Raw genomic sequence first — 24,826 nt, 5'->3', positions numbered from 1 at the left:
TGTTTACTGTACAAACCTTAAAAGCCTTACAAACATCTCCTGCATGTGTTAGTAGATAAAAGTGTGTTGACCAAATAGTCTACTAACTAATCACTGTTTCCGTCCTTGTGTTTTTTCCTTTACTAAGAATTAGTACACTTTGTATGCATGTGAAACAATGCATGGAAACTTTTTGCTTAAAGTTTAAAAGAGGTCTTTGTCAGTACTATTACATGTTAATTCTCTCTCACTAACACAAACGTAATTACTTACTATTGCTTTATTCATTTACTAATAAAAGGTTTTAATTGTGTATGCATGTGCTGGAAAAGAAACATTGTATGCCACATGTCAAGTCCTTATGTATCATCCATGTATTTAGTGCAAAGTTTTCATGTGTTATAACAGGACAAAACAAGACTAGGCATATAGTTTACTATTACTGACGGCCCAAAACTAACTATATGAAACAATGGTATATATCTGTCTTTTAGTGAATAGTAGTTTTGTCATTTAGTGCATATGATATGCTTTACATCAACAAGTAAATTGGCACTTCAATCGAAATCAGACTTTTGATCCTCTAGATTCCAACTACAATACCACTTCAACAATAATAAAAATAAAGTTTTATCACGTAACTGAATCGCATGAAAATAATAATACCCAGCGGAAGCAATCATATATTACTAATAGTACATGCACTATTTAGTATGTGATATATGTCTCCCTCTTTTCTTTTATAGTATGTATCAATACTTAAAAAAATACCTTTATTAATTAGAACATACAGATCTGAAATTACTTTATATCATATATATTTGTACAATAAAAAAAAAATCAGATCTGATTATTCTATTAAAAGGAAATCAAAAATATATTATAGCATGACCCGCTCTGATACCAATTGTTGGGATTACTTTAATCCTACATATTTAACATGCTAATCTATTATTGATCAAAAAGGAATTAAAAGAAAAATACCTTCAAAGCCGGAATTGGAGATTGACAATAAAGAAAAACTTTCCAAAGCTGAATCCAAAAACTTAGTCTTAAGCCTTCTAGTAGTATTCACCACACAACACACCACAAAACACTTTTGTTTTTCTCCGACTTTTAGTTGTACTTTTCTTGGAAAGACTAATAGTCCCTTTCACTAAAAAGTCATTCTCTTATATAGAGAAACTTTGAGAATACGTAAGTGTGTGTAGTGGGATCCACTTAGGATTCCAAGTCTTATCTTAAAGAGGACAAATCCTTGTCATACAAGTAATTATACTTGATATACTATAACAATTTTAATATATATCTCTTTAATATGGAAAGTGCCCGTTAACAAATCCATATTTACAATAAGGCCCTTGGAACTTTCAAGAAAATCCTTTCCTACCAGTAATTATATCTAAGTCCCTCCACCTCACTTGTATTCACAATTAGACCATTGGGAGTTTCTTCTTCACTGTCACACCTATGTCTAATTGACCCAATGTGACATTCAACATCAATTGAGCATTAAGAAATTAAACTATTTCTTATACCGGCTGGGTTTGAGCTCAATTAGTTATGTCACGATTTCCTAATACATAACTCCGTAGAGTGGTGGATCCTTTATTAGAATTCGTGATTCAAGACGTCCTACATTCATTACCCAAAATGTCAAGTCTAGTCTATGAATAAACATTACTTTTTAACATCTCAAAGTAATAAATTTGAGACACAATGAATTTTCACAATTCCTCAAGTCTAGGGATTAATTGGTAGAGTGAGACTTGCACACTAACCTTAACAGCGAATTTATAGTGTGTACTCACTTTGATCCCCTCAGTGTCAGTCATATATATGACTACACCAATATACAAACTTAGAGTCATACTCAAATTATTAAGATATCATCATTCTATCATATAGTAGTTATGTATATTATAGTCTTATAAGTGAAGCGTCCGACTGCAACCCTAACTGTGAGTATTCTATGTAAATAGATACAATCAAATCTCCCGCACGTGACCCTTCATATGCTTGATTGTTCTAATTCTATTACCTATAAAACTTATGGTTTAATCATATGATATTAGTTCACCCATATGCATAATAATAAGATTCATATATTTAATTAAACATCATCATGTATAAAGAATAAATGTTCATTGGCTTTGTAAAGGCCAAATATCCCAACAGGTATAACAGTGGCACAGGCTACCATAAACATGTACTCTGCATTATATATTAATTCATTATATATTTATATCGATAATTTCTCTACAACAGTTATTGAATATATGAGATTAAACACTTCATCAGAAATGTAAGTTACATATACATCAGCATATTAAAACAATAAATCACAAAGCTAAATAAGACTTACCAAACATGATCTAAGATTTGGATATACATCTATTTCTTTTTAATGTCATTTCAATAGACATTGTGAATAACTCTTGTAATGCCTAATTTAATGATTTGCTCTATTGTATTTTATCAAAATTATCCCAAAGAACTCTTTAGACTTGGTGAAGTTGCAAGATAGTTCAATCAATATCACCAAATATCATTCCATCAATATCACCAAATAGAGGGGAACCTTAGAAGAAATAAGAACTTACACCTTTGAGTTGAGGGGTGCATCAGTTTCCTAGTCATGTGACTTAATATGCATTGAACCAAAGAGAAGCTTCCTGAACACAGTCATGCCTGGATGGTTGTGCAGTGGAATGAACCGAGATGGTGGTAGGCAAAAGATTCCAATCTGCAAGGGTGCAAGCAAGAGATTCAAGGAAGACAATAAACTAAACAGTTCACTATACGATCTCCTTCTTTCTCAAACTTTCTGAAAATATGGCATTTCCTCTGTCAGTCCAATGTATGCCGGTTTCCTGTTTTCTGCAGAAAACAGGCCACACAATATGTATCGAACACTTGCAAACACATAAGGAATTAAGGGGAACCAAAAGAAATGAATTCTTATCATAAATTCCTCGCATATAAAGCACTACAATTAGCATGTGTTTTGAGCAAGTAGTGGTTGCGCCAGGCGTGAAACATTCATCTATCTTGATACCTTTTTATCCTCCGTTCAGTATATGTGGAATAGGATAGCATAGCGATCAAAGAACTCTATCCTACGAGACACACTAACAACCTTAAGTTTTACGCATACTCTATAATGATATGGATTGACTTAACAAATCAAAAGTCACAAAATATATAGAAAATGAGAAAAATTGGGCATTTTTTATTACATTGGTCTAGCATATGATTGATTAATTACATTGATCAAATAAAAAACAATTGAACACTCAAATAAAAAAGTGAATTCTACCAAACAATTGAATACAATTTTTAGGATTTTACATTCGATATCCTTCGGTGATGGTTACAAATAGGGGAAAAAACCGTTACTTAGTGAAGAAAAGTGCAGAAAGGGGACAAAGGACAAAGTTTGTTTATCTATCGAGTTAAGCAGTATACAGTGACTCATAATCCATTTTGTTACACTGCTAAGTGCTAAAACAAAACTTGTTGCTCTTAATGTATCTAAAACTGAGTAGAATTCGAGGACTTTGGTTATCTTCAACTCTTCGCTCTAACAAAATCTCTATAATATAAGATTGAAATACGATCATACCTATTATACATTATATACTCAATTAAATAAGATTCCTCAAAAGTATAGGTAGAACAATAATCTTGATGCAATTAAACATGCTTTATTCCCCAATCTGAAATCTTTAGAAATGATACTTGGGAATTTAGACATCGAACTATTACAAGTTGAAACTCCCCACAAACAACAAAATAGATTTCACTAAACTACTATTGCCACCAATCTATCTGTCATACCCAAATTTGAATTGTTGGTAAAAGTAATCAATATTAAAAAAAAAAAACAACAATAACAACAACAACAACAACAACAAACACACCGAACACCTAGATTTATAGAAAACAGAGAAATACATTTAAAACAACCAACAAATCGAGTAGTTATACCTATAAAGGGTATTCATCCTTGTTCCGTTCGCCAAGGGTTTAAGGAATACTCTTGTTCTGCAATACGGCACGGCGTGCACGGAGTTAACTTTAGAGTTTTAGTTGTGCACCGATGTTTGCGTTTTCTCCAAATTTTTAGTATCTTTTATTTATTTATTTGTGACGAAGTTGGTTTTTTGGTTTAAGGTCTAGGTCTACGTAAACTTCTCTTTTGCTCTCCTATTTTTTTTCGTAATACCCCTGTCAACGTGGATAGGCTAAGAGAGCTTGAAAAGGGACTGATATGTCAAGTTTAGGTGGTGTAATAATAATTAATCTATTAATAAGTACTGAGAAGTAGAAGAAGAAAGAATCTTCACCTTGTATAAGACATTGGCGGACATAGTACATATCAATCAGTTCAAATTGATATATATATATATATATTCTTGTTCTGGCCATTTTATAGTTGAGAGTGGAGAAAACAGATCTAAGATCACCACTTCAACAATCCAAAGAGAGCTAGAAAAACATATCAAACATTTAACTAACTAATACATGGATTTACACATACCAAAAACATTAACTTTCAACAAATTGACAATATATAGATCACATAGATGATCAAAAACCAAGGCCATTAGTATTCCTAATCAAATGCTTTATATGAAAACTAAACAAAATGCAGAAAGTAAAATAGCCTAGACTTTTTCAGTAATACACTTATAAACCTTAAATCTCTAAGATGAGCACATTACAATAGCTTGTTATTTGTCCAAGGTGTAACCTAACAACCATGTTAAAAGCATCTACATGTTGAAAATTAGAATACGTACTAATGTCCGAATACGTAACTGCAAGAAGTAATTGATGATTAATAGTGGAAATAACTATATTAGCTTATAATCAAGATCTTTCGTGTGAACTAGCGTGAATAAGTGGAAACCAACTAGTCCCCTAAAAGTAATCTAGCCTCTTCTGTGTGGAGAAGAATTTTTTAGATGAAAAAGCAATATCGCGTGAATTGGGAAGGAGAATATGGGGAGAAAAGGAAATCAAACCTGTTTAGAAAAGAAATGATGTAGATAATGATATTTCGTAACTACATTAGAAATGATGGAGGTCAATGCTTACCATAATATTTGGAAGCGGGCAAAGATCCTAATTTTTTCTAGTCTGAATGTTGTTCGCATGTGATACTGCAGAACGTAGGATACAACTTGTGGTATAGGTGTGACTTCACCCCATCAAAATTGAATAAGGGATCCTGATAGCCAGAAGTAGGTTGGGATATCTCCACACTACAAACAATTTCAGTGCAGAAATGAGTTTGGCTTGCTCGATTTCAATGGCATTAAGCCATTATGGTTTCCACAAGCACTTCCTTTGACATTTCCAATTTCCGTTAGACACTTCAATTGACAAAGATGGCCTATCATCAATGACAGGATAACTTTCTTTGCATATAGGGCCTTGATTAGGATTGTATGGCTCGTTAAGGAGGGGTTGGAGATGGATAATAACGATATTGGTATTGTTATGGTCCATATGAGTAACTGGTGATCCTGGAGAATATGCACCATATTGATAATTGAAGCCATGATACATGTCCCCATAAACTATATGCAAATGCATGAATACGAAAAGTTTAGATAAACCAGTGATTCAACGAACTGGTAAAAATTGTGACAATAAAGGAGAAAACTCAATTATTTTACACAATGAAAACAAACTAAAAAATTCAAAGATAACAATAATCATTGTATCTAAACACTCAAGTCCTTATATTAAAGGTTTTTTTAAGTACCTTCACTTTGTACGGTATCACAGGGATGTACATAATTTATTCACGAACATTTTATCGAGTACTTCGTTCTTTGCGTATATATATGATTTCACACACACACTCAAACACGACTAATTCAAGTATCTCACTCACGTGCACGTTGGAATACACTTCAAGCAAGGGTATCGTCCCAAACCTAAAGACTAGAACACTTGTTCACTGATCACTGAAATTAACTTTCTAAGGAACCGATGTGAGAAAGATTTTTATAGGGATTTATTTGACTACTTACTATGTTACTTGATATGCAAATTATGAAAGCTTAACACAAATCCGATTTATTTAATACAATAGAGATAGAGAGAGATGGGCGGAGAGTTAATCTACTCATGCAAGATTAGTTACCCTAACTTAGAAGGCCAATTCAATGTTGTCTCTAATCCGTTTGTAGTTCCTAAACAAACCCGAAACGGACGCGAGCATTGATCCCTAACAAAAACACACCTATCTCTAAGTGCATCCTACTAGCATGAGAAATTGAACTGGCATTCCATCTATGAAATATCGTTCCAATCCCTAGTTTTATTTTACACCAGTCGTTCAATTTTTACAATCTAATTCTTCCAGAGGGTCGTGCGTGCGACTAGCCCTAGTGTCACCTGGGTCGCACACACAACCTTATCTAGAGCTCTAGACTCCAAATTTGGTCGATCACTGTCATTTTGTGACAGGATGTAAAATATAACCTAAGTTCTTAAGCAATGATTCAGGCCTTCCTAAAACGGAGCCTGATCTTCACATGAGTGTCATTAACCATCCACAATGGAGGGTTTAACTCATGATCATGAGAATCAAAGTCTAAACAAAATTTCAAGAAAGAAAGAAGTCCGAAATTGTACTAGAAGAAAAGATTTTATTATAGCTTAAGAGTTGGAAACTAATACAAATACTTACAAACACTAGAACTAACAATGATGGAAATTTGCTTGAAGAAAAATTGGAAAATGCTAAGTTCTAAAAACATGAAGTAAAATAAACTATGGAGTGTGTTTCTACCTAGCTCCCCCTCTATGAAGACTCTCACTCTCTTAAGCATAAGAGAGTGCTTCATTTTTTTCTTCCACCACGTGAATTAACCACATCATTAAACCAACCATCTCATTGAATGCTCCATTTTGATTTTCTTTGATCAAGACTTTTGATTGCCACCTAATAAAGACTTTTAATTTCAACCTAATCACTACTTAGGTGCACAAAAGTCTTAAGTAGTGCCCAAAAGTCTTTAACCCAAAGTGTTATGTCCTAATCAAGACTTTGTGTGCAAGACTTTGTATGCAAAAGTGTGCACAAAAGTCCTTCATCATTTAAATGAAGCTTGACTTGATCACACCTTATGAGAGCTTGATGTGTGAGCTTGATCAATAATGAGCAACCAAATTCTGTGGGTTTGCATAGTGGCCCCACATACTCTGACTAGTGGCGGGTTCGGTAGTGGGTTTTCTGCAAAATCTGGCATTGGATAGAGCTCGTTGCACTGATTGTTCTGATGGTTCACTTGCTGAAGTTGGAGTCCAAATTCAGAAGATATGATTATCAGAAGTTTGATGTTTTTGGCACGTTAATTCTGTTCTGATTTGGAAATGTCCTGTTTGAATCCCGGACTTTGGTCAAGCTTCATGGAGCTTCACGTGGGCTAAATCGGAATACTTCATTATGTAGACACACTATTCTGTGCTTAAATACAAGTTTTATCCTCATTTTTATATTCATTGCGAAAACCTGTAAAAACATGAAAATACAATTAATTCATAATTATTAAACACATAATTAATAAAAATGTTATGTCTCTACAGGGTTTTATATTACAGTTTTTGGTGTTTATCAACCGACACAATTTAATAACTACAACTCTTGAATATGATAAAAAAGCAACAATCGCGAAGGAAAATAATCAATTTAATAATTTAATGTCTTGCCCAGTCGAGACGAAAAAAATGAAGCCAACACGATAAAGAGTGAAAGAGTGATGTATTAAGTAAAATGATAAAAAGAAGTAGAATCCATGGGAAAATGTAACCAAAAGCACCATTCAGTATAATAGATATCCATACTTAGAGCATTCCCAATGCAAGTGGATTCCACCCACCCACCCCCCCCCCCCCTCTTATCACCTCCACGTAGGCAGTTTTTCTCCCTCTTATCACTGTTTTGGTGAAAAACAAGATGAAAATGCGTTATGCAAAGGTAAAAAAAATCTCGGACGGGATGTTAGATCCCGTCTAGAGCATTCCCAATGCAAGTGGATTCCCTCTTATCACCTCCACGTAGGCAGTTTTTCTCCCTCTTATCACTATTTTGGTGAAAAACAAGATGAAAATGCGTAATGCAAAGGTAAAAAAAATCTCGGACGGGATGTTAGATCCCGTCTAGAGGCTTTTTCGATCGAGACGGAATGTAACATCCCGTCTGGTATTTTGTCTCAAGTTAAAAAAAAAACCGAAAAAAAATATGCGACGGGGAATACGGAATCCAACATTCCGTCCGAAGTTCAAAAGTCAGTCACTATCACTATCTCGGTTGAAGATTTCACCCTGGAAATGACTTGGGAAAATAGTCACCATGGTTTTCACCTCTACATTGCGCACTGGTTTTGCACCAAAAAAAGGTAATCAAACAGTATATTATGGAAGTCATGTTCCGGCAAAAGCATAAAGAACAAATGCTTGTATATATTAAATGGTTTCCACCAAAATGCGCACATGGTTAAAACCGAATACGACGGGCTTCTATTGGGAATCCGGGATCTGCAGTGGAGGATGTATTCTTAGGGATGCCGCTGGTCGTTTCATTATGGGAGCTTCGATTCCAATTTTCTTCGCAACCAGTAATGAAGCGGAATTTGTCGCTCTCTTATATGGACTCCAAATTGTGTTAGAAGCGGGATATCGGAAGTTGGAGGTTGAAACAGATTCTCAATTGCTTTATAAAGTTTTAAAGGATGAAATCATTGATTGTCACTGGTCACTAGCTCGAATTACTATTGATTAAGTTAGTGGAAATTCCATGAAACTTCGGTTGGGTTTATCGGGGAAGCAAATGGTTTTCACTCATCAAGTAAACAATTGACGATGTACATTTTTCATCCGGGAGATCTTTCTTTCCTTCCGCCGTTCGCGTCGGTGTGGTGGCATGATCCCCAAAAAATATGCAAGTCCTTTATGATGTATTAGGATTATGTAAATTACGTTTGGTATAATAAAGGTTTATTCTTAACAAAAAAAAAAAAACAGTATATCACTTAATTGCAATCAAATGGCCAAAGCACACTACGACTTGTATCGTTACTGAAATCCAAAAAATGATCGAGTGAAAAACAAATTAACCCAGTGAAAATGCATCATTCCCAATTTTAAAGCAAAAGAAGAAAAGAAAAATAAGATAATGAATAAATACATACTTTCAAAATTTGCATGCATGGCAATCAATAGTTTGGGCTAATGGATTCAGTGAACAAATCTGGCATATCGTTGAAAAGAGCGATTTTAACATATATATTGCTTACAGATGAAAAACACGACACTTCCTAGAGTGAAAAATATACATTGTTCTAATCTGTTTATGGAAATTAAATATATCGAGTAGCCATTAATTTCAAGACAAATGGAATTTAGATCGATTTTTTTGGTTGGCTGGTCGCATTGGAGGGAGAGACGAAGAGAACATTTACTTCAAACATTAAGGGGATTAACACACCCACCTCTTCATTTACAGGAGGAAGAAAAAAGAAAATAAGGGCATATATTCAAATAAGGGTTTTTTCTGCTCTATGTTATGCAACATGTACAACACCCACCAGAAAGCAAAGACTCGAAACTCCACAAATACAAGTCTTTTTCACAACTGTATATGTGAAAATCTACAGCTGTCTTCCTACTGATATTACTCGGTTGCTGCATGTTACAATTTTAGCTCCTCCTCTTCTTCTTCTTCTCCTCTTTCTCACTAGCATTCTTGACCTGTAAAAAAAAGGTGCAGATCGTCAAAGAACAAGTCCCTTTAACATGATACAGCTGAAAAACACAAACAAGAAAACTCTTTGCTGTGAGCACTTACCATGATGATGAGAATTCGGACAAAAACAGCTGCGAAATCAGTGAAGAGTGTAAGCGCATGTTTCACATAGTCCAAATCCCCAAAGTGTGCCCTCTCAATGATCTCCTGAGTGTCCACCACCATATACCCAACAAAAACCAACAGTCCGAAATAAAGCTGCAAACCAGAAAATAAATGTATAATATATACGATTAACACGACTAGGGAGATGAGCTTTTGTGCATGCCTTTGTCTACATCAGGATAGCATATATCAATAGTCAGTGTTCTCACCTCAAACTTGAAGATGGCAGCAGAACCCCCAAAAATGGATGACGCAAACTGCAACCAGAAGAGAATAGAGAGACCAGAGGAAAGGAGTCCTCCAAGATAAAGATATTCCCTACGCCTAGCTAAGGTGGCTGCTGCTGAGAAGCAACCAAATGCGATTGCAGTTCCAACAAACGCGCTTATCAAAATACTGCCACAGCAATGAACAAATTTAATAAAGAGTGCAATTTTGACTTCACATTATTAAGTAGCATGAGGGCAACGAGGTGAGTATCAATGCATTAAGTGAATACCAAAGACAAATCATACAATATTCTAATCCATGAAATTATTGGCTAAAAAAACCAACTGGACAAATCCACATCATCTCCCGCACAAGTGATACAACCATTCCATTTAGGTTAAGAAGCATAGTATGAACACAATACTCATGAAGGCATAAAAAAATGCATGCAAGAAAAAACCAATGAAGGCCCATCAAAATTTTAATTCCTGATTTCTCTCTCATCATAAAAGATTAAAAGTTGTTCATCAACTATTTTTTAGCTGTGATACGATGCCACCAATCCCAATAAGCCAACCAAGGATGCTAACAAATATGCTAAAAGTTAACTTACACAAAAGGGTGGGCTACTGGAATTACCGTTTGTGTTCTCTTGTTAAAACTCATGTAATGAACCATCAAGTAAACACTTTCAAACCAAAAGGGCCTTGGTCAAATCCTAAAGGGCTTTCTCTAATTAAGGGGGTGTTTGGCAACTAATAAAAAGTCATAAGCTACCAAGCTAAAAAGTCCTTATTTGATTTTTCACTCAATGTAAAGTATAAGTACGTTTGTCAAAAACACAATTTCTAAAGCCAAAAAGATGAAATTGAAAAACCAAGAAGTTAAAAGTTTGTTTGGTGTAAACAAAATTTCAAAATGCTTCATAATCAACATTTTTTAAAATGAATTCCGTTTGTCTTTATCCAGGTTATAGATATTATAGTATCTCAGTACTAACAGATGAATTAAAGGAGTATGGTGGAGAATAGCCACTAGTTTAGGCGCTAGCATCAGTGTTGGTCCCGGGTTCGAAACTAGCTATGCACAATTTAAGTTTTTATAACCAGATTTAATCATATAAGTGGAAATTTAGGAAAAAAGAAATAAAAGAAACTTGTTAGAGGGAGGAGTCGAACATGTGACCTATGGAAGGCGGAACGGCTGGTTGATTCCCGGGTAGACAATAACACTTGTGTGCGGACCCAATTTCACAATAAAAAGCCACAAAGCCCAAAGGAAAAAGCCTAAAAAATAGGCTACATAGAAAGCAATTATTGGTCTTCTCAAAAAGCTATATTTTTGCCTTTTTAACTTTATGGTTTCTTGACTTTGGGACATTACCAAACGAACTTTTGTCTTTTATCCTCTTAGAAAGCCTCAAAGTGGCTTTTAGAGGTGTTGCCAAACGCCCTCTAAAAGTGTCAACTTTGAAAGTACTGAGACACTAAGGACTTGACTAAGCATCTAGAACCGTGAATTCAGTACCCGCGAAGAAAGTGATCCTATCATTCTCGCAAAAACTCCTATTACATCAGTTAAGAGTCAACTGCTTTTCAACAATAGCTTCTCTTGCTAAAACAGACAACTTATAACTTCCTTTTAATTCTTAAGCCTTAGGATAAACATTACATGATCGACATCAGACAACACGTAGCATTAAAACATAAAATTCCAATATATTTATTTACACAAACTAAATTATACACACCTTGGGTCAACCTTAATGACCAAGTCAATTAAAGGACCAATCGATGCGCCTTCAAGTAAACCAGCTGTCATCATTAGAGAAAGTCTCTTCTTCTGTTTAATCACCAAAAAACTACAATTTAATTAACACCTATAACCTCAATACCAAATATAAAAAAATTAGACAATAATAATACCTCTTCATAAGGTGGTGTTGAAAGTAACCAAATCATACTACCCATACATCCAATCATTGTCAATAACCCTCCAATATTCATCAACAAATGCAGATAAACACCAACTGCTGATGCCACCAATGCACAACATAACGTCACATATACCTGAAACAATATCAACAAAAAGTTTAACAGAAACCCTAACTTGCACCAAATTAAACCAAAAAATAAATAAATAATTATACCAGTTTGAGATGATTTTGAACAGTTGGAGAGATTTGACGGAAGTTTTTCAATGATTCAGAACTCCATCTACTCCCTCTTGATGAAGATTGAGATGGAAAGAACGAAGAAAACGAGTCCATGTCTTTTTTTTTTTTTTTTTTTTTGAGAGAAAGCGTTGATTTGTTTGAGACAATGGATGAAAAATCGACGAGGTGTATTTATAGTTAAATTGAGGGAGATTTTGATGACTTGTTTTGCCCTTTTGTGTGGGTTTATTTTTTGGGGTTTTGTGTGGGTTTTTTGAGGAGAGAATTGTTTTGTTGGGGGTAGTTTAGGGAAGAGAGTTTTAGTTGGTTATTTTTCTAGAAGTTTCTGGGAGTGACGTGAATGATTCCGAAGAAAGTGTCGCTTCGAGACGAAGTAAAATTGATAATAATATCGACGTGTTTGAGTGAGATCTGTGATGACACGTGGCTGTTGGTATTATCTGGGCCGTTGGGTTGGTTGCTGTGAAACTTCTTTTGAGTTTCGGGTTCTTGCTAAGATATTATCTCACGAGAATGAGAAGTACTCAAGAATATTATTATTGTGTTTGATCGCCACACGAACAAAAAATATATATATTTTATGGTTGTTACATGGTATTTAGTTATTTACATAATACTAGCATGATACACTTGTTATGTACATGTGGGTTAAACACTCCCCTTGGAAATTTAATGATCAATCAGTATAGGGGCACCGTGAGCCCATTGATCTATTAGTAGTGTGGTTGACTACTAACAAGCTGGTCATGGGATCAAGTCATGGCGTCCTAAAAAAAAAAACAAAAAAAAAAATGAAAAAAAAAATCAGTAGAAAGGCAAAACAATCATAAAATAAATAAAATAAAGAGCATAACCATCACAAAAAATGGACGAAGAGTCACACATAAAAAAAATATTTAAGTACTATTGTTGTACTGTAGGTGTGAGCCGGATTTTTTTAAGGAGTTAAGATAAATTATAGCTTTCCTCCATTTTTTTTATCAAGTACAAGTCTATAGCTTTCCCCCATCTGTTATCTTTTTGCATTACAACTTTTACTGTTTTAAGTATTGTGAGCTTGCTTGTCAATGAAAAAAGCTTTCCGCATAATACTTTTAAGATATGGCTTAAAAAAAATAATAATAATAAATAGATAAATGTAAACAACCTGATAATTGGTAATAATGTGGTATAGACCAAAACCAATAGGATTTCCATTAAGATTCGAAGTCCCTTCCTTGTAATATCCTAATTCAACTCTACCAATGCAAAGGATAGAGCCAAAGATGACTAAAATCCTAGTAGAGACGCTCATGTGTATCCCCAAAATGTCAAATCTCGTGCCAAGGATTAGGTTATGTAAGTTGTCTCATTCCGATCGATATTAGGAATCATGTGGTAACAAAATAGACTTCTATGTATATGAAAAGAGACACATTGCCCATTCTAATATTTCCATAAGTGTGTTTGCCAATGTATGGATAAGTTTTATTTAGTATCTTTCCAATATCTAAATAATATCTACATCTATAAAATACAAATGATAAAATAATTAGGGAAAAAAGAGAGAGATTTTTTAGAAATATTTACATTCTTTTCATTTTGATCTCAAACACCATTTCTTAGAAATCAAATATTTTTATCTAAAGGCAAAATTGCATATGGCCATCACACCAGCTATACAAGTTCTTACAGATTCAATCAATCTTGTCCATAAATCTTTTCGCTACTCAATCAATCATCAACTCTAGTTTTTTATGCAAAGAGAAATTATTCAAGAACATTTAAAATTTTATTTCAATCTAATCCCAATATATTACGGATGTGATTCTATGGTTTTGAAATTGGGTAACAAACTTTAGCTAATGGATGAAACACAAACGGAACATAACGGTGCAACAAAGAAACAAGTTGGTTCGCCAAAATTGCTAAAAAAAAAAAGTTTGTATACCAAATTAATTTCGTGTAAAGTTCATTACCTACTCCTCCAAAAAAAAATCAATATCTTTTTGGCCATTAGACAATTCAAGTTTACTAATGTTTACTGATTAGTAGAGCATTTCCAATTATATAGATAAAAAAACAAGAACAAATAAAATTTATGAAGTTCTATTATAATAACTACTACAAAATGTTTAATTGAGATTTATTTTTGATATGAGTATTTTGTAATAATCGATCATGTTACATATCTTTGGTTGATCGTTGAACACTTTTAGTTGATTGTTGAATTTCGATCCATAGATGTATAAATGAAGTCCTTGTTTCAAATAGGGGATCTGAAAGGACTTGGATTTGATTGTGGAAAATATACTAAGCTAACACCATATTAGATCATTTCAACCATTCAAGCATAATATGTTAACACTTGCTATGGTGCATGGTGTTGCTTTTTCGAGGGTTGCACAACGATGAATACGAGTCCAAGAGAATAGGAGTATCGATTCATCAATGACTTCAAGGCACGGAGAATTGGCTACCGTTTAAGCAAAAAATTTCCCATCCGATAGAAACCGCGAACACACAATGGGGTCTATAAGAAATATGCTATTAGGATACAATGAAGCCCCAATCGATGGTTCGTCGAGTGTCGGATTGTGTATTATCTGACTCAATCAACAAACACTCAATAGAAAAACTGATGATGCCAAATGACTTACTATGATATTGAGTTTTAGTGAATTATTTATAGAGAGATCTCTTATGTTCGGTGTATTGATCAAAGATTTGTGCTAAAAGGTGCAATGTCTCTTTGAATAGACATTGTGTCCCTTGCTTAAACACCATTTTGAAATGGTGCAATATCTCTTCGAAGAGATATCTTGTACATGGACACACTAGACAACCAACGTAGTGGTTGACACCTCTTACACCCTTCACAAATAGTCACATGTCCTTTCAAATATATCCCTTTCAAAGAGTGCCAAAAACTAACCATTTCAAATGGTAGTTCTAGGTATAGGTAGTTATTGTTGCGCCAAACTAACCATCCAAATGGTATGTATCGGTAGTTATTGTCTTATAAACCAACTAAAGACACTACCGACTATGCAACAACATGTTCATTCTCTCATTTAATCACATAACCTTATAACCATAGTAAAACTAAACAAACAAGAATAGAAGACATCATATTTTGAAAATTTCTTACATTCCCCCACTATTTTAAAAAATATGATACTCCCCCACTATTTTGAAAACAAAAACTTTATTAATAAATATAAGGCTGCTGCTCCTTCTTTTACAAAATTTGACTCATATGAAATACAAAGCATAAAACAAGGCATCATCGTATAGACGAATACATAGATGATAGGTAGCTTTTGGCTTTGAACCTTCTGCATTGCTACAAAGCCGTATCGAAGCGTTGTGGTGAACAAATCTTGAACCAAGGACTTCATAGTGATAAGCAGGGAGCGCGTGCACATACTCGTCTCCGTAAGTAGAGTGTTCCTTTAGCTTGCACATTAATGGCCTTGTGCAATATCCCAATTTCTTGAGTGCTTTAGAGACAGTCTAGTTCTCATGGTAAACGGCCTGATTTCCTCACTCATTTAGGTAAGTCTTATATAATGATCCTGTGAATCATCATTTATAATATATTTATTAAGGATCCAATCCAACCTCTCCTCATGCAGGAACTCACACTAGATATCATGAATGGGGTAATTAAAATTTTCTAATGTATCCATATAGCCACTCAATCAACTTGTTAGTACCCATTGAACTTTGTTTATTTTTCAAGACATAAGTCGGGTTGCCGTTGAAGATGACTGATTAAATAGTAGACCTTAGTCCCATTCGATCCTACGTTTGATATACCATATCTCTTGGTAGTCCTTTCGTCAAAGGATCTTCCAAATTCTTTTTTGACTCCACATAGGCAACTATAATTACTCCATTCTTGAGTAATATTACCTTATATAATGGTACCTAAGACTGATATGTCTATACTTTTCATTATAAGTCTTACTTGATACTTTAAACAATGTAGCTTGGCTATCATAGTTAATCATCACAGCTGGGGATGGATTTGACCAAAGTGGTATGTCTACCAACAAGTTCCTTTGCCATATGGCTTTTACATGTGTCTGCCAAAGCTATGAACTCTGACAACATTGTGGAATCTGATATACATGTCTGCTTCTTGGAACCCCAAGATATTGCAACACCTCCTAGTGTAAAGATCCATCTAGTTGTGGATTTTGACTTTAGTTATACATTGTTCCAACTAGCATCGCTATACCCTTCCAATATAGGAGGGAATCCAACAAATTGTAGAGCAAAGTCCATAGTTCCTTTTAAGTACCTAAGTACTCGTGAAACTGCCTTCTAGTGTTTAGGTATTGGATTACTTATGAACCTGCATAGCAACCCACCGCATATGCTATATCTAGTCTTGTGCAATGAATAGCATACATGAGACTACCAATGACACTAGCATATTCTAGTTGATTTCTAGAATGTCCAGTGTTCTTCATTAACTTGATAATAGGATCTACTGGTGAAGAGACTGGGCTATAATCAAAGTGACCATACCTTTTGAGAATCTTCTCAATGTAATATGATTGCTTCAATGCCAATCCATTACCTTCCCTTAGAATTTTAATTCCAAGAATAATATCAGCTTCATCAAGATCTTTCATATCAAAGTTAGATGACAGAAACAACTTCGTTTATTTCTTCCACACATTCAAGGTTAGTACCAAAGATTAGCATATCATCAACGTACAAACAAATAATAACTCCACAATTGTTTTCAAATTTGGAGTAGATACACTTATCGACATCATTAATCTTGAATCTGTTTGACAAAATAACTTTGTCAAACATCTCATGCCATTGCATAGGTGCTTGTTTAAGGTCGTAAAAAGATTTAACCAGCTTGCAAACTTTTTTTTCTTGTTCTGGTAGAACAAATCCTTCAAGTTGGTTCATATAAATCTCTTCTTCTAAGTCACCATTTAGAAAAGCCGTTTTTACATCCATTTGATGTATAACTAAATAGAGTACGGAGGCTAAAGATATTAAGACTTGGATAGACGATATTCTTGCAACTGGTGCATATGCATCAAAATAATCATTCCCTTTTCTTTATTTATATCCTTTTGCCACCATCCGTGTTGAGCTTTTTCCTAAATAAGTACTCTAGCCTAGATTTTAGAAACTTACTGCCAAACAATCATAGATACTCATGCAATATATTTATAGAAAGATGCAATGATTATTATCTACATATTAACCTAAATTTCTAAAAACTATTCTAATATAAGAGCTAATGTAAAATATCTAGACTATTATCATTATAGAGAAAGAAACAATACCAATATTTCTAAGTGTATATAGCATAAACTTTTTATTTATATTTTTGAATTTTTGAATTTTTTTTTACTATAAAACAAGTGCATATTATACATGTATTATCTTAATAGGTGCCTTAATTTATGCGTGTTTCTATGCCACCCCCAAACAAGAACATACTTTGTCCTCAAAGTATTAAAATAAGAAGGGTAGGAACTACCATAGAAACATGCACGTGAGAATTGAAGAACACCTGCAAAACAAATTTAAAACATACTAATATAGATAAATAAAAATAGACGCAACTCTATATGAGTTCCACCCGTTATGGGGATAACAAGAAGTAAATTGCTTGGGACATAAGCAGACACTAACAAAAATAAAAACTTATCTCATATCCAGCATTTAATTGTTTTCCTCCTCCTTAATAAAGAATTGAGGTTCCTTGGCATCCTGCCACGCCATGATAATTTGCCATGCCTCACGCCATTTATCATATACAATCGATAACCAGTTAAGCGCCACTTCGTCTGATGGGGTGTAAGGGGCAACCCAATTAGGTTGTAGCCTCCACCCTGACCAAGTCATTGCACGGAAAGAGTGAATAATGTAGTTGGTAGGTCTCACAATGTCAACCCCAACCTAATCCGTGAAACGGGCACAAAATCCAAGAAAGAAACATAGCATGGAACGACAACCTAAGACATGCATAAGAAGATACTTATGCCTCATACTATGGGCTCGGGCTAAACCAAACACTAAGGTCTGGGGAAGGTCATAGAGCATACGTCCCTCAGCTAGAGCAAGGAAAACGTCACAAGTGGCGTCATTCGCAGAAGAAAAACGTCATTCCCCTAATATGTTTAGCATGATAAAAAACATCACCGTGCCCACGTTTAGGGACAAGCTACCAAGGACTACGTTATATTGCCTTTAGTTCGCTACACGAAAAATTCCGACCCCATAGGTCTCATGTAAGATATAAAAATCATAGTTGTAGGCATAGAAATTATCAACCAAATACCCCCATGAGTCCTGAATCTCAGCAGGCATAGAAAGCCAAATAGCAAACGCCAATAGGAACTTGGTTATATCCATTGTTTCATCCTCAATGGTGACGGAGAACACTTGTTCTCCATCCATGCGATAGAAAAACTTACAATGGTCATAAAAATATGCAGTAAGCACAGGAAAATAAAGTTCATTAGAGCTTACCATTAGAGGCTGCCATCCCGCCTTTATGATCAAGTCACGGAAACAAGACCCATAGGTGTCCCTTGCGAACAAATCTTCAAATGACATCTCCGATATGATCTGAGGAGATTGCATATCACACAACACACTCTAGAACTATTGGAAGCAACCTCGGAAGAACCTAAAAAAAATTAGAACTGGAAGTGGCTGTGGAGGTGAAGGGCGCGGGCGCGCTCAACTTTGTCTGTGGGAGGGTGTGGGTGCGCTGTTGCCTTGCTCGAAGTCCCAGCAATTTTAGGGCGTGCGCACTCTGAGTATAGGCAAAGCAAAGGGCGTGCACACTCCGAGTATGATGAGTGATATGAAGTGAAAATTCAAAGGCAAAGTGAGAGATGCAAAGGGAGAGGTGTGATGTGAAGTTGAGAGTACACCAAAGATTTATAGAGAACTAGTTTTTAAGTTCCACAAGCTCCCCAACTAGTTAAGGCAACATGATGGAATAAGACATTTTTAAAACCAAAATAGAACTAGACAAGAGGCATGCTCCAAAACCAAACCAATAGTATTTTGGATGGAATTAAAATAACAATCATCTAGTTATAACTCCTGGAGGTTGCAACAAACAACACTTGCTAATTCTAGTGACACCAATTTAGCAACATTCTCACATGAGAAAATAACCATTTAGTATCACGAACTTTCGGTTTTTTTACTAAATGGTACCCGAACTTTGTTTATCGCCTATTCGTACCACAAAGTTTCAATTTAGCACATTAGTTAATTTTCTATCCAATTCCGTCCAATTTCACTAACGGCGTTAACACTATTCACATAGCACTATTCACATGAACAATGTTTTTTTCAAAAATTCAAAATTTGATTAAAAAATACTATTCATGTGAACAGTGTTTTCACTATTTGCGTGACTTTTTTAAAAAGAAATTAATTCTTTAATGAAAAAGAATTTAAAAAACACTATTCATGTGAACAGTATTTTCACTATTCACGTGAACAGTGTGTGTGTGCGTTTTTTTTTTTTTTAAAGAATATGTTGTATATATATATATGCTATGTAAGTTTTTATTTTTTTTTTTTTTTTTTAAGTGGAAATTTTATTGATACTGATAAGGATTTTTACAAATAATTAGGACAAGCGTGCAACAAGTTGGGTCATAAGTCTTTTCTGAATAGTAAATCCTATTCTTCTAAAAACAAACTCGTTAGAACCAGCTGTCATAACATTACTGTCCATAAACTTCTGAAGTCTCTTGAGAATCTCAACCGACTGTTGTTCCAAGAAACCGAAAGTGTCAAAACTAAACGGAATGAAACAATACTGGTTAGCCGTGCAAGTTTCCTCATACTTCTCCATCTTCCTTGCCGCTGCTCTCTTAGCTGCTTCTCCCACCTCAAAGACTCCATTTCCAAGCCCTACCAACGGAGAGGCTCCAGTTACATCACCACACGCATGTCTCCCCTTAGACTAACTGTAGATCAATACATCCGCAGGTCGAAGTGTAAATCTTCCCTCATTCGGATCAGTGAGAAAATTAATGGGAGCCTTCTTTTTCACTTGTACCCCAGCCCTCCAGAATGCATCACATAAAATATCTCTGACATATAATCTAATGATCACGTGATCAGTGAGAAAATTAACGGGAGTCTCTTTTTTTTTTTTGTAATAATCTAATTTTTAAGAGTGATTAAAGATTATTAAAAAAAAAAAAAAAACTATTCACATGAATAGTGTTTTTTAAAATTATTTTTCATTAAAAAAATTTTTTTTTTAAAAAATACGTGAATAGTGAAAACACTGTTCACATGAATATTTTTTTTTTGTTTTTTCAAAATTTGAATTTGTAAAAAAACACTGTTCACGTGAATAGTGCTAACGCCGTTAGTGAAATTGGGCAGAATTAGATGGAAAATTAACTGATGTACTAAATTAAAATAAATTGAAACAAATTGAAACTTCGTGGTACGAATAAGCGAGAAACAAAGTTTGGGTACTATTTAGTAAAAAAAACGAAAGTTCGTGGTACTAAATGGTTATAAACTCTTCTCACATAAATCAATCATTATTAAGCAGACGATAATAATTCGACAAAAAATACGTGGATATGATATAGGCATTTCTAAATAAATAATTCCACCCCTAAACAAGTTGAAAGGGTGGGATTCACGATACAACACATATCATATGCCGGAAACTAAAATAACTTCAAATTAAATTAAAAAATTTAACTAATAACTCGGAAACAAAATCTACGAAAAACAGAAAACAAGTCTTAACACAACAAGAATACAATCTAATGATCTATAAAAAAAACTCAAATCTAACCGTGGTTGACATATAACAAAATGGATATCACCTCGAAGTGCGTTCATGACATAAGTTATGCGAGCAAAAAGAATCTAAATTCATAGATAGTGTCAACCCGAATCAAAATATGACTATACGACATAAACAACAAGAATATGAAGTTGAGCGGACAAGAATGGAAAGACCAACACCCCACCCCTAAACAAATTTTGAATACATGGTTTAGAAAATTTGTTTAAACACGTGGGTCTTTTAAAGTCAGATTCCCGAGACTTACTAGATTACAATTTTATATGGTTTGAACATTTTCTATTTTTTATGAATAAGTGTTAATATAAAGAAAAACAATAAAGCAACAAAGACATAATTCACACCATGGATAAACATGACTCAAAAACCGAGAAAACATGCAAGAGTGGAAAACGTGAATTATGGTAAATGTGGACTTAGGATCCGGTACTTACAGCCACACACTCCAAAGGGAGGGGCCGGTTACCTGAATGGTTAACTTACCAAAATATAAGAGTGGAATGGAGTACACCGAAGAATAAAATAAGTCGTTTATAGCCAAATACTCGAGACTTTAACAAATAAAGAGATATATATACATACCCTGCAGTTTACCATATATCAACAATCGAAATAGTTGTGGATCTTGCCATAAATAATTATCACAGAAAATACATCCAAACACAATCAAGCACCATGATTTCCCATGATGTGGCATAACAAAATGAGAGAGAATATTGATGATTCTAAAACCTAACCTAGCATGCAAAGTCTTCTTATTTTTCCAACGAAAGGGTGGGCAAGTGAATAATTGTGAGAAAATGGATGGTTGTGGAAGAAATGGTGGATATGGATGAATTGTAGAAGTAAAAAATGGAACAAATGAGAGAGTGGGTTTATCACAAAATTCATTGGTGGACTGGGTTGGTATAATCACACAATTGAAAATGAAAGTATCAGGTGGCTCTGTAGGTAGTAATTTCGTACTAGGAGAATTTAGAAAATCATGAAGCACAGGAGAAACAAGAGGGTCAAGTGCAAAGTCAAGGCCCTTTGAAAAGGTGGAGGGCGGGGAATCGAGATGGGTGGTGTGCTAGGTAGTTCTTGAGAGGGTGGATCATCACAGGCTCTAAGAAACTCGTCGAAATCCTGATCTAGCTTGGTCGCATCCACATGATTATGGTATACCTCTGCATCTTTGAGAAAGTCATAAATCTCGTCAAAGGAGTCGAAATTGTGATTTTTGTCCTCGTCCATAAGATGGGTATCAACTAGTGTAGGGACAAAAACGGTGGAGTCAGAACTTCCGAAGGAAAGAAATTTGGGCATTTGATTATCAGGAAACGTCCTTGATAAGCACCCAAAACTGTAATATTAAACCCCGAGAGACATATCATTTTGGTCAATTATGTGTTTAATAATCATGAAATAATTATATTTTCGTACTTTTGCAGGTTTCCACAGTTAACGTGAATATAATAATAAAACATGCATCGAAGTACGGAAATACTGGAATTCTTGAAGTCTTCCCACTCAGCCCTAGTAAAGCCCAACAAAGCCTGACTAGAGCCGAAGTTTCCAAAGGAACAAAACCAGTGCAGAATGGGTCCACATGTAAATAAGCAGCAAACTTCCAAGCTCACATCTTCCAAACCTAGACGCCGACTTCGGCTAGTGAATTGCCAGAGCAACCAGGGCGACGAACTCTACGCAAAGATAGAAAGGTGTAAAAATGCCAAAATCGGCGCCGCCACTGGACACACCACGTGGACCCACTCTGCAAGCCCAAAAGGCATGACGAGTCAGCATAGGTAGGTTGGCAAGTGATGGTCACAATTTTGTGCCACCTTGCAAAAGGAAAAGACACGTATCAATTCAATGTTTGAATTGAATTGGCTAAAGAACAAAACATTAATTGCAAGTTTTGTTTCGTAAACAAAACTTTGGAAGGAATACAAACAAGAAAAAGACAAAAACCAATTTAAATCATGTCAAGACAAAACTTTGTATTTCAAAGTTTTGAAGGTATCAATTTGAGAAAAGGCTAAAACTTAAAATGAAGGGGGCTTCACGAGAGGAGACCAACCTATATATATGAGGGGGGACCTTACCTTTTTTAGCTTTTGCTCATTAATTAGTTAGTTTTAGATATAGTCTGTAGCTTTCATTCCAGTACGTAGTTTACATTCAGTTATTTTCCCTTCCAGCAGCTTCAGTACTGTAAGTCTTTCTTCTTAATAAAAGTCATTTCTTTTCAAGTTTAATTCCTGTTATGCATTTACTTATTTATTGTATACAACAAGTTTAATTATTCATCTAATGGCCATGAGCTAAACCCCCCCCCCCCACCTTCAAGGGGAGGGTTATGATGCTCGTGTGAGAATCCAGATTGACACTCTAATGTTCTAGAATTACTACTTAGGAATTAGGTGTAGATTATACATCCGGTCCCAAAATGATTGAGACTATACAAGTTTGGAGTGTTGTTGCTCCAGAACAGTCTCGCGAGAGACCCAAAATGTCTCGCGCAGGACTCTATGGTGTAGGACTCTATGGTGTAGACAACTCTTTGATTTGTTCATCTGACGTAGAATCAAACTAGGAGCTGAAATAATATTCTAGAGATGAAATATTAGTTCAACCTCTTATACTAGTAAGATGCGCTCAGAGATGCGTGCATTTCGCTAGGGATCGATACTCGACGTCATCTCGGGTTTGTTTATGAACTCGAGACGGATTAGAGCTGTAGTGATGTGGTAGTATAAACTGTTGAAAAATGATTCTTGCATGAGTACGATTAACCCTTTCCTTGTTTCTCTATCTTTGTTTATTTACGTCGAAATCATCATTATTAATTTACGTTACTTGTATTACCGTTAATTTACTTAAACCAACTAAATAACCTAAAATCCTACTCACCAACAGTTGTAAATCCAGTTGTAAATCCAGTTGTAAACCTTGTCGATCCCTAAGGTATGTACGATCTCTTACTCGACCTATCCTACTAAACCCACGTGACTAAGGTAAATTGACTAAATGGACGACTAACGGACTTTGGACTTTGGTCCTCGGACTTCGGACTGTGGACTTTGTACTTAAGTATAAAACCAAAATGTGAATTTAATGTTTATCAAATGACACCATTGCACGCCGAAGGACTTTGGACATTTAACATAATAACTGGAATACATCACGTAAAATCGCCCTCCTCTACCCCTTCATCGTTTTGATTTCCATTTCTTTTGCGATACTAACGTGTTACGGACCTGCTTATCCCAAATTTTCTTTTTATACTAACAGATATCTGTGAACCAGATCTTGTTTATTTTTATTAGCACAGTCTAAGTATTCTGTAGGAAGTTGAAGTACTGAACTGATATTACATTGAGTCTCAGACGAGACTAAAATAATAGCGCGCACGAGACTAACCTGGAGTATCAAGACTCCGGTTTTCAAGCCGGTACATGCCACTTTCTTTCTCAGTACTATTTTGGACTCTCTAATCATGTTTATCCACCATCCAGTAAGTTCATGAGCTCAGGTGTTAATTATATCGTTGTACAAGGAATCGCAGGACGTCAGGTTTCGAATTCTTAAACTCAAACTTTGTCGAAGATATTATTTGGTTGATTGCTATAACCTGTTTTACCTCGCATATTGTGTGTTGGCACGAGAACTTTTTGCATGTGTAAACTTCCTGTATAAAACTAGCATGTGTTAATTG

The 24,826-nt window shown here is 34.9% G+C and overlaps 1 protein-coding gene across 1 annotated transcript; it reads right to left on the bottom strand.

Moving 5' to 3' along the window:
• Positions 1-9,441: 9,441 nt before the first annotated feature.
• LOC147523920 (bax inhibitor 1-like) lies at positions 9,442-12,666 on the bottom strand. The gene is made up of 6 exons (XM_086600924.1): positions 12,270-12,666; positions 12,046-12,189; positions 11,871-11,962; positions 10,120-10,306; positions 9,848-10,003; positions 9,442-9,750 (listed from the first exon to the last, which is right to left on the bottom strand). The coding sequence occupies exons 1-6, from the start codon at positions 12,387-12,389 to the stop codon at positions 9,700-9,702; spliced, it is 750 nt and encodes a 249-aa protein (XP_086457050.1). The 5' UTR covers positions 12,390-12,666; the 3' UTR covers positions 9,442-9,699.
• Between the last annotated feature and the right edge of the window lie 12,160 nt (positions 12,667-24,826).

The sequence above is a fragment of the Coptis chinensis genome, chromosome 1 (assembly GCF_015680905.1).
Source record: "Coptis chinensis isolate HL-2020 chromosome 1, ASM1568090v1, whole genome shotgun sequence".
NCBI classification, from domain to species: Eukaryota; Viridiplantae; Streptophyta; class Magnoliopsida; order Ranunculales; family Ranunculaceae; genus Coptis; species Coptis chinensis.
This window is presented reverse-complemented; position numbering and strand designations above follow the sequence as displayed.

Coding starts and splice junctions, on each gene's coding strand:
- LOC147523920 (XM_086600924.1), bottom strand. CDS start 12,389: ATGGACTCGTTTTCTTCGTTCTTTCCATCTCAATCTTCATCAAGAGGG. Junction 12,190..12,269: donor TTCAAAATCATCTCAAACTG/GTATAATTATTT, acceptor ATATTGTTTCAG/GTATATGTGACGTTATGTTG. Junction 9,751..9,847: donor TCCGAATTCTCATCATCATG/GTAAGTGCTCAC, acceptor TTTTTTTTACAG/GTCAAGAATGCTAGTGAGAA.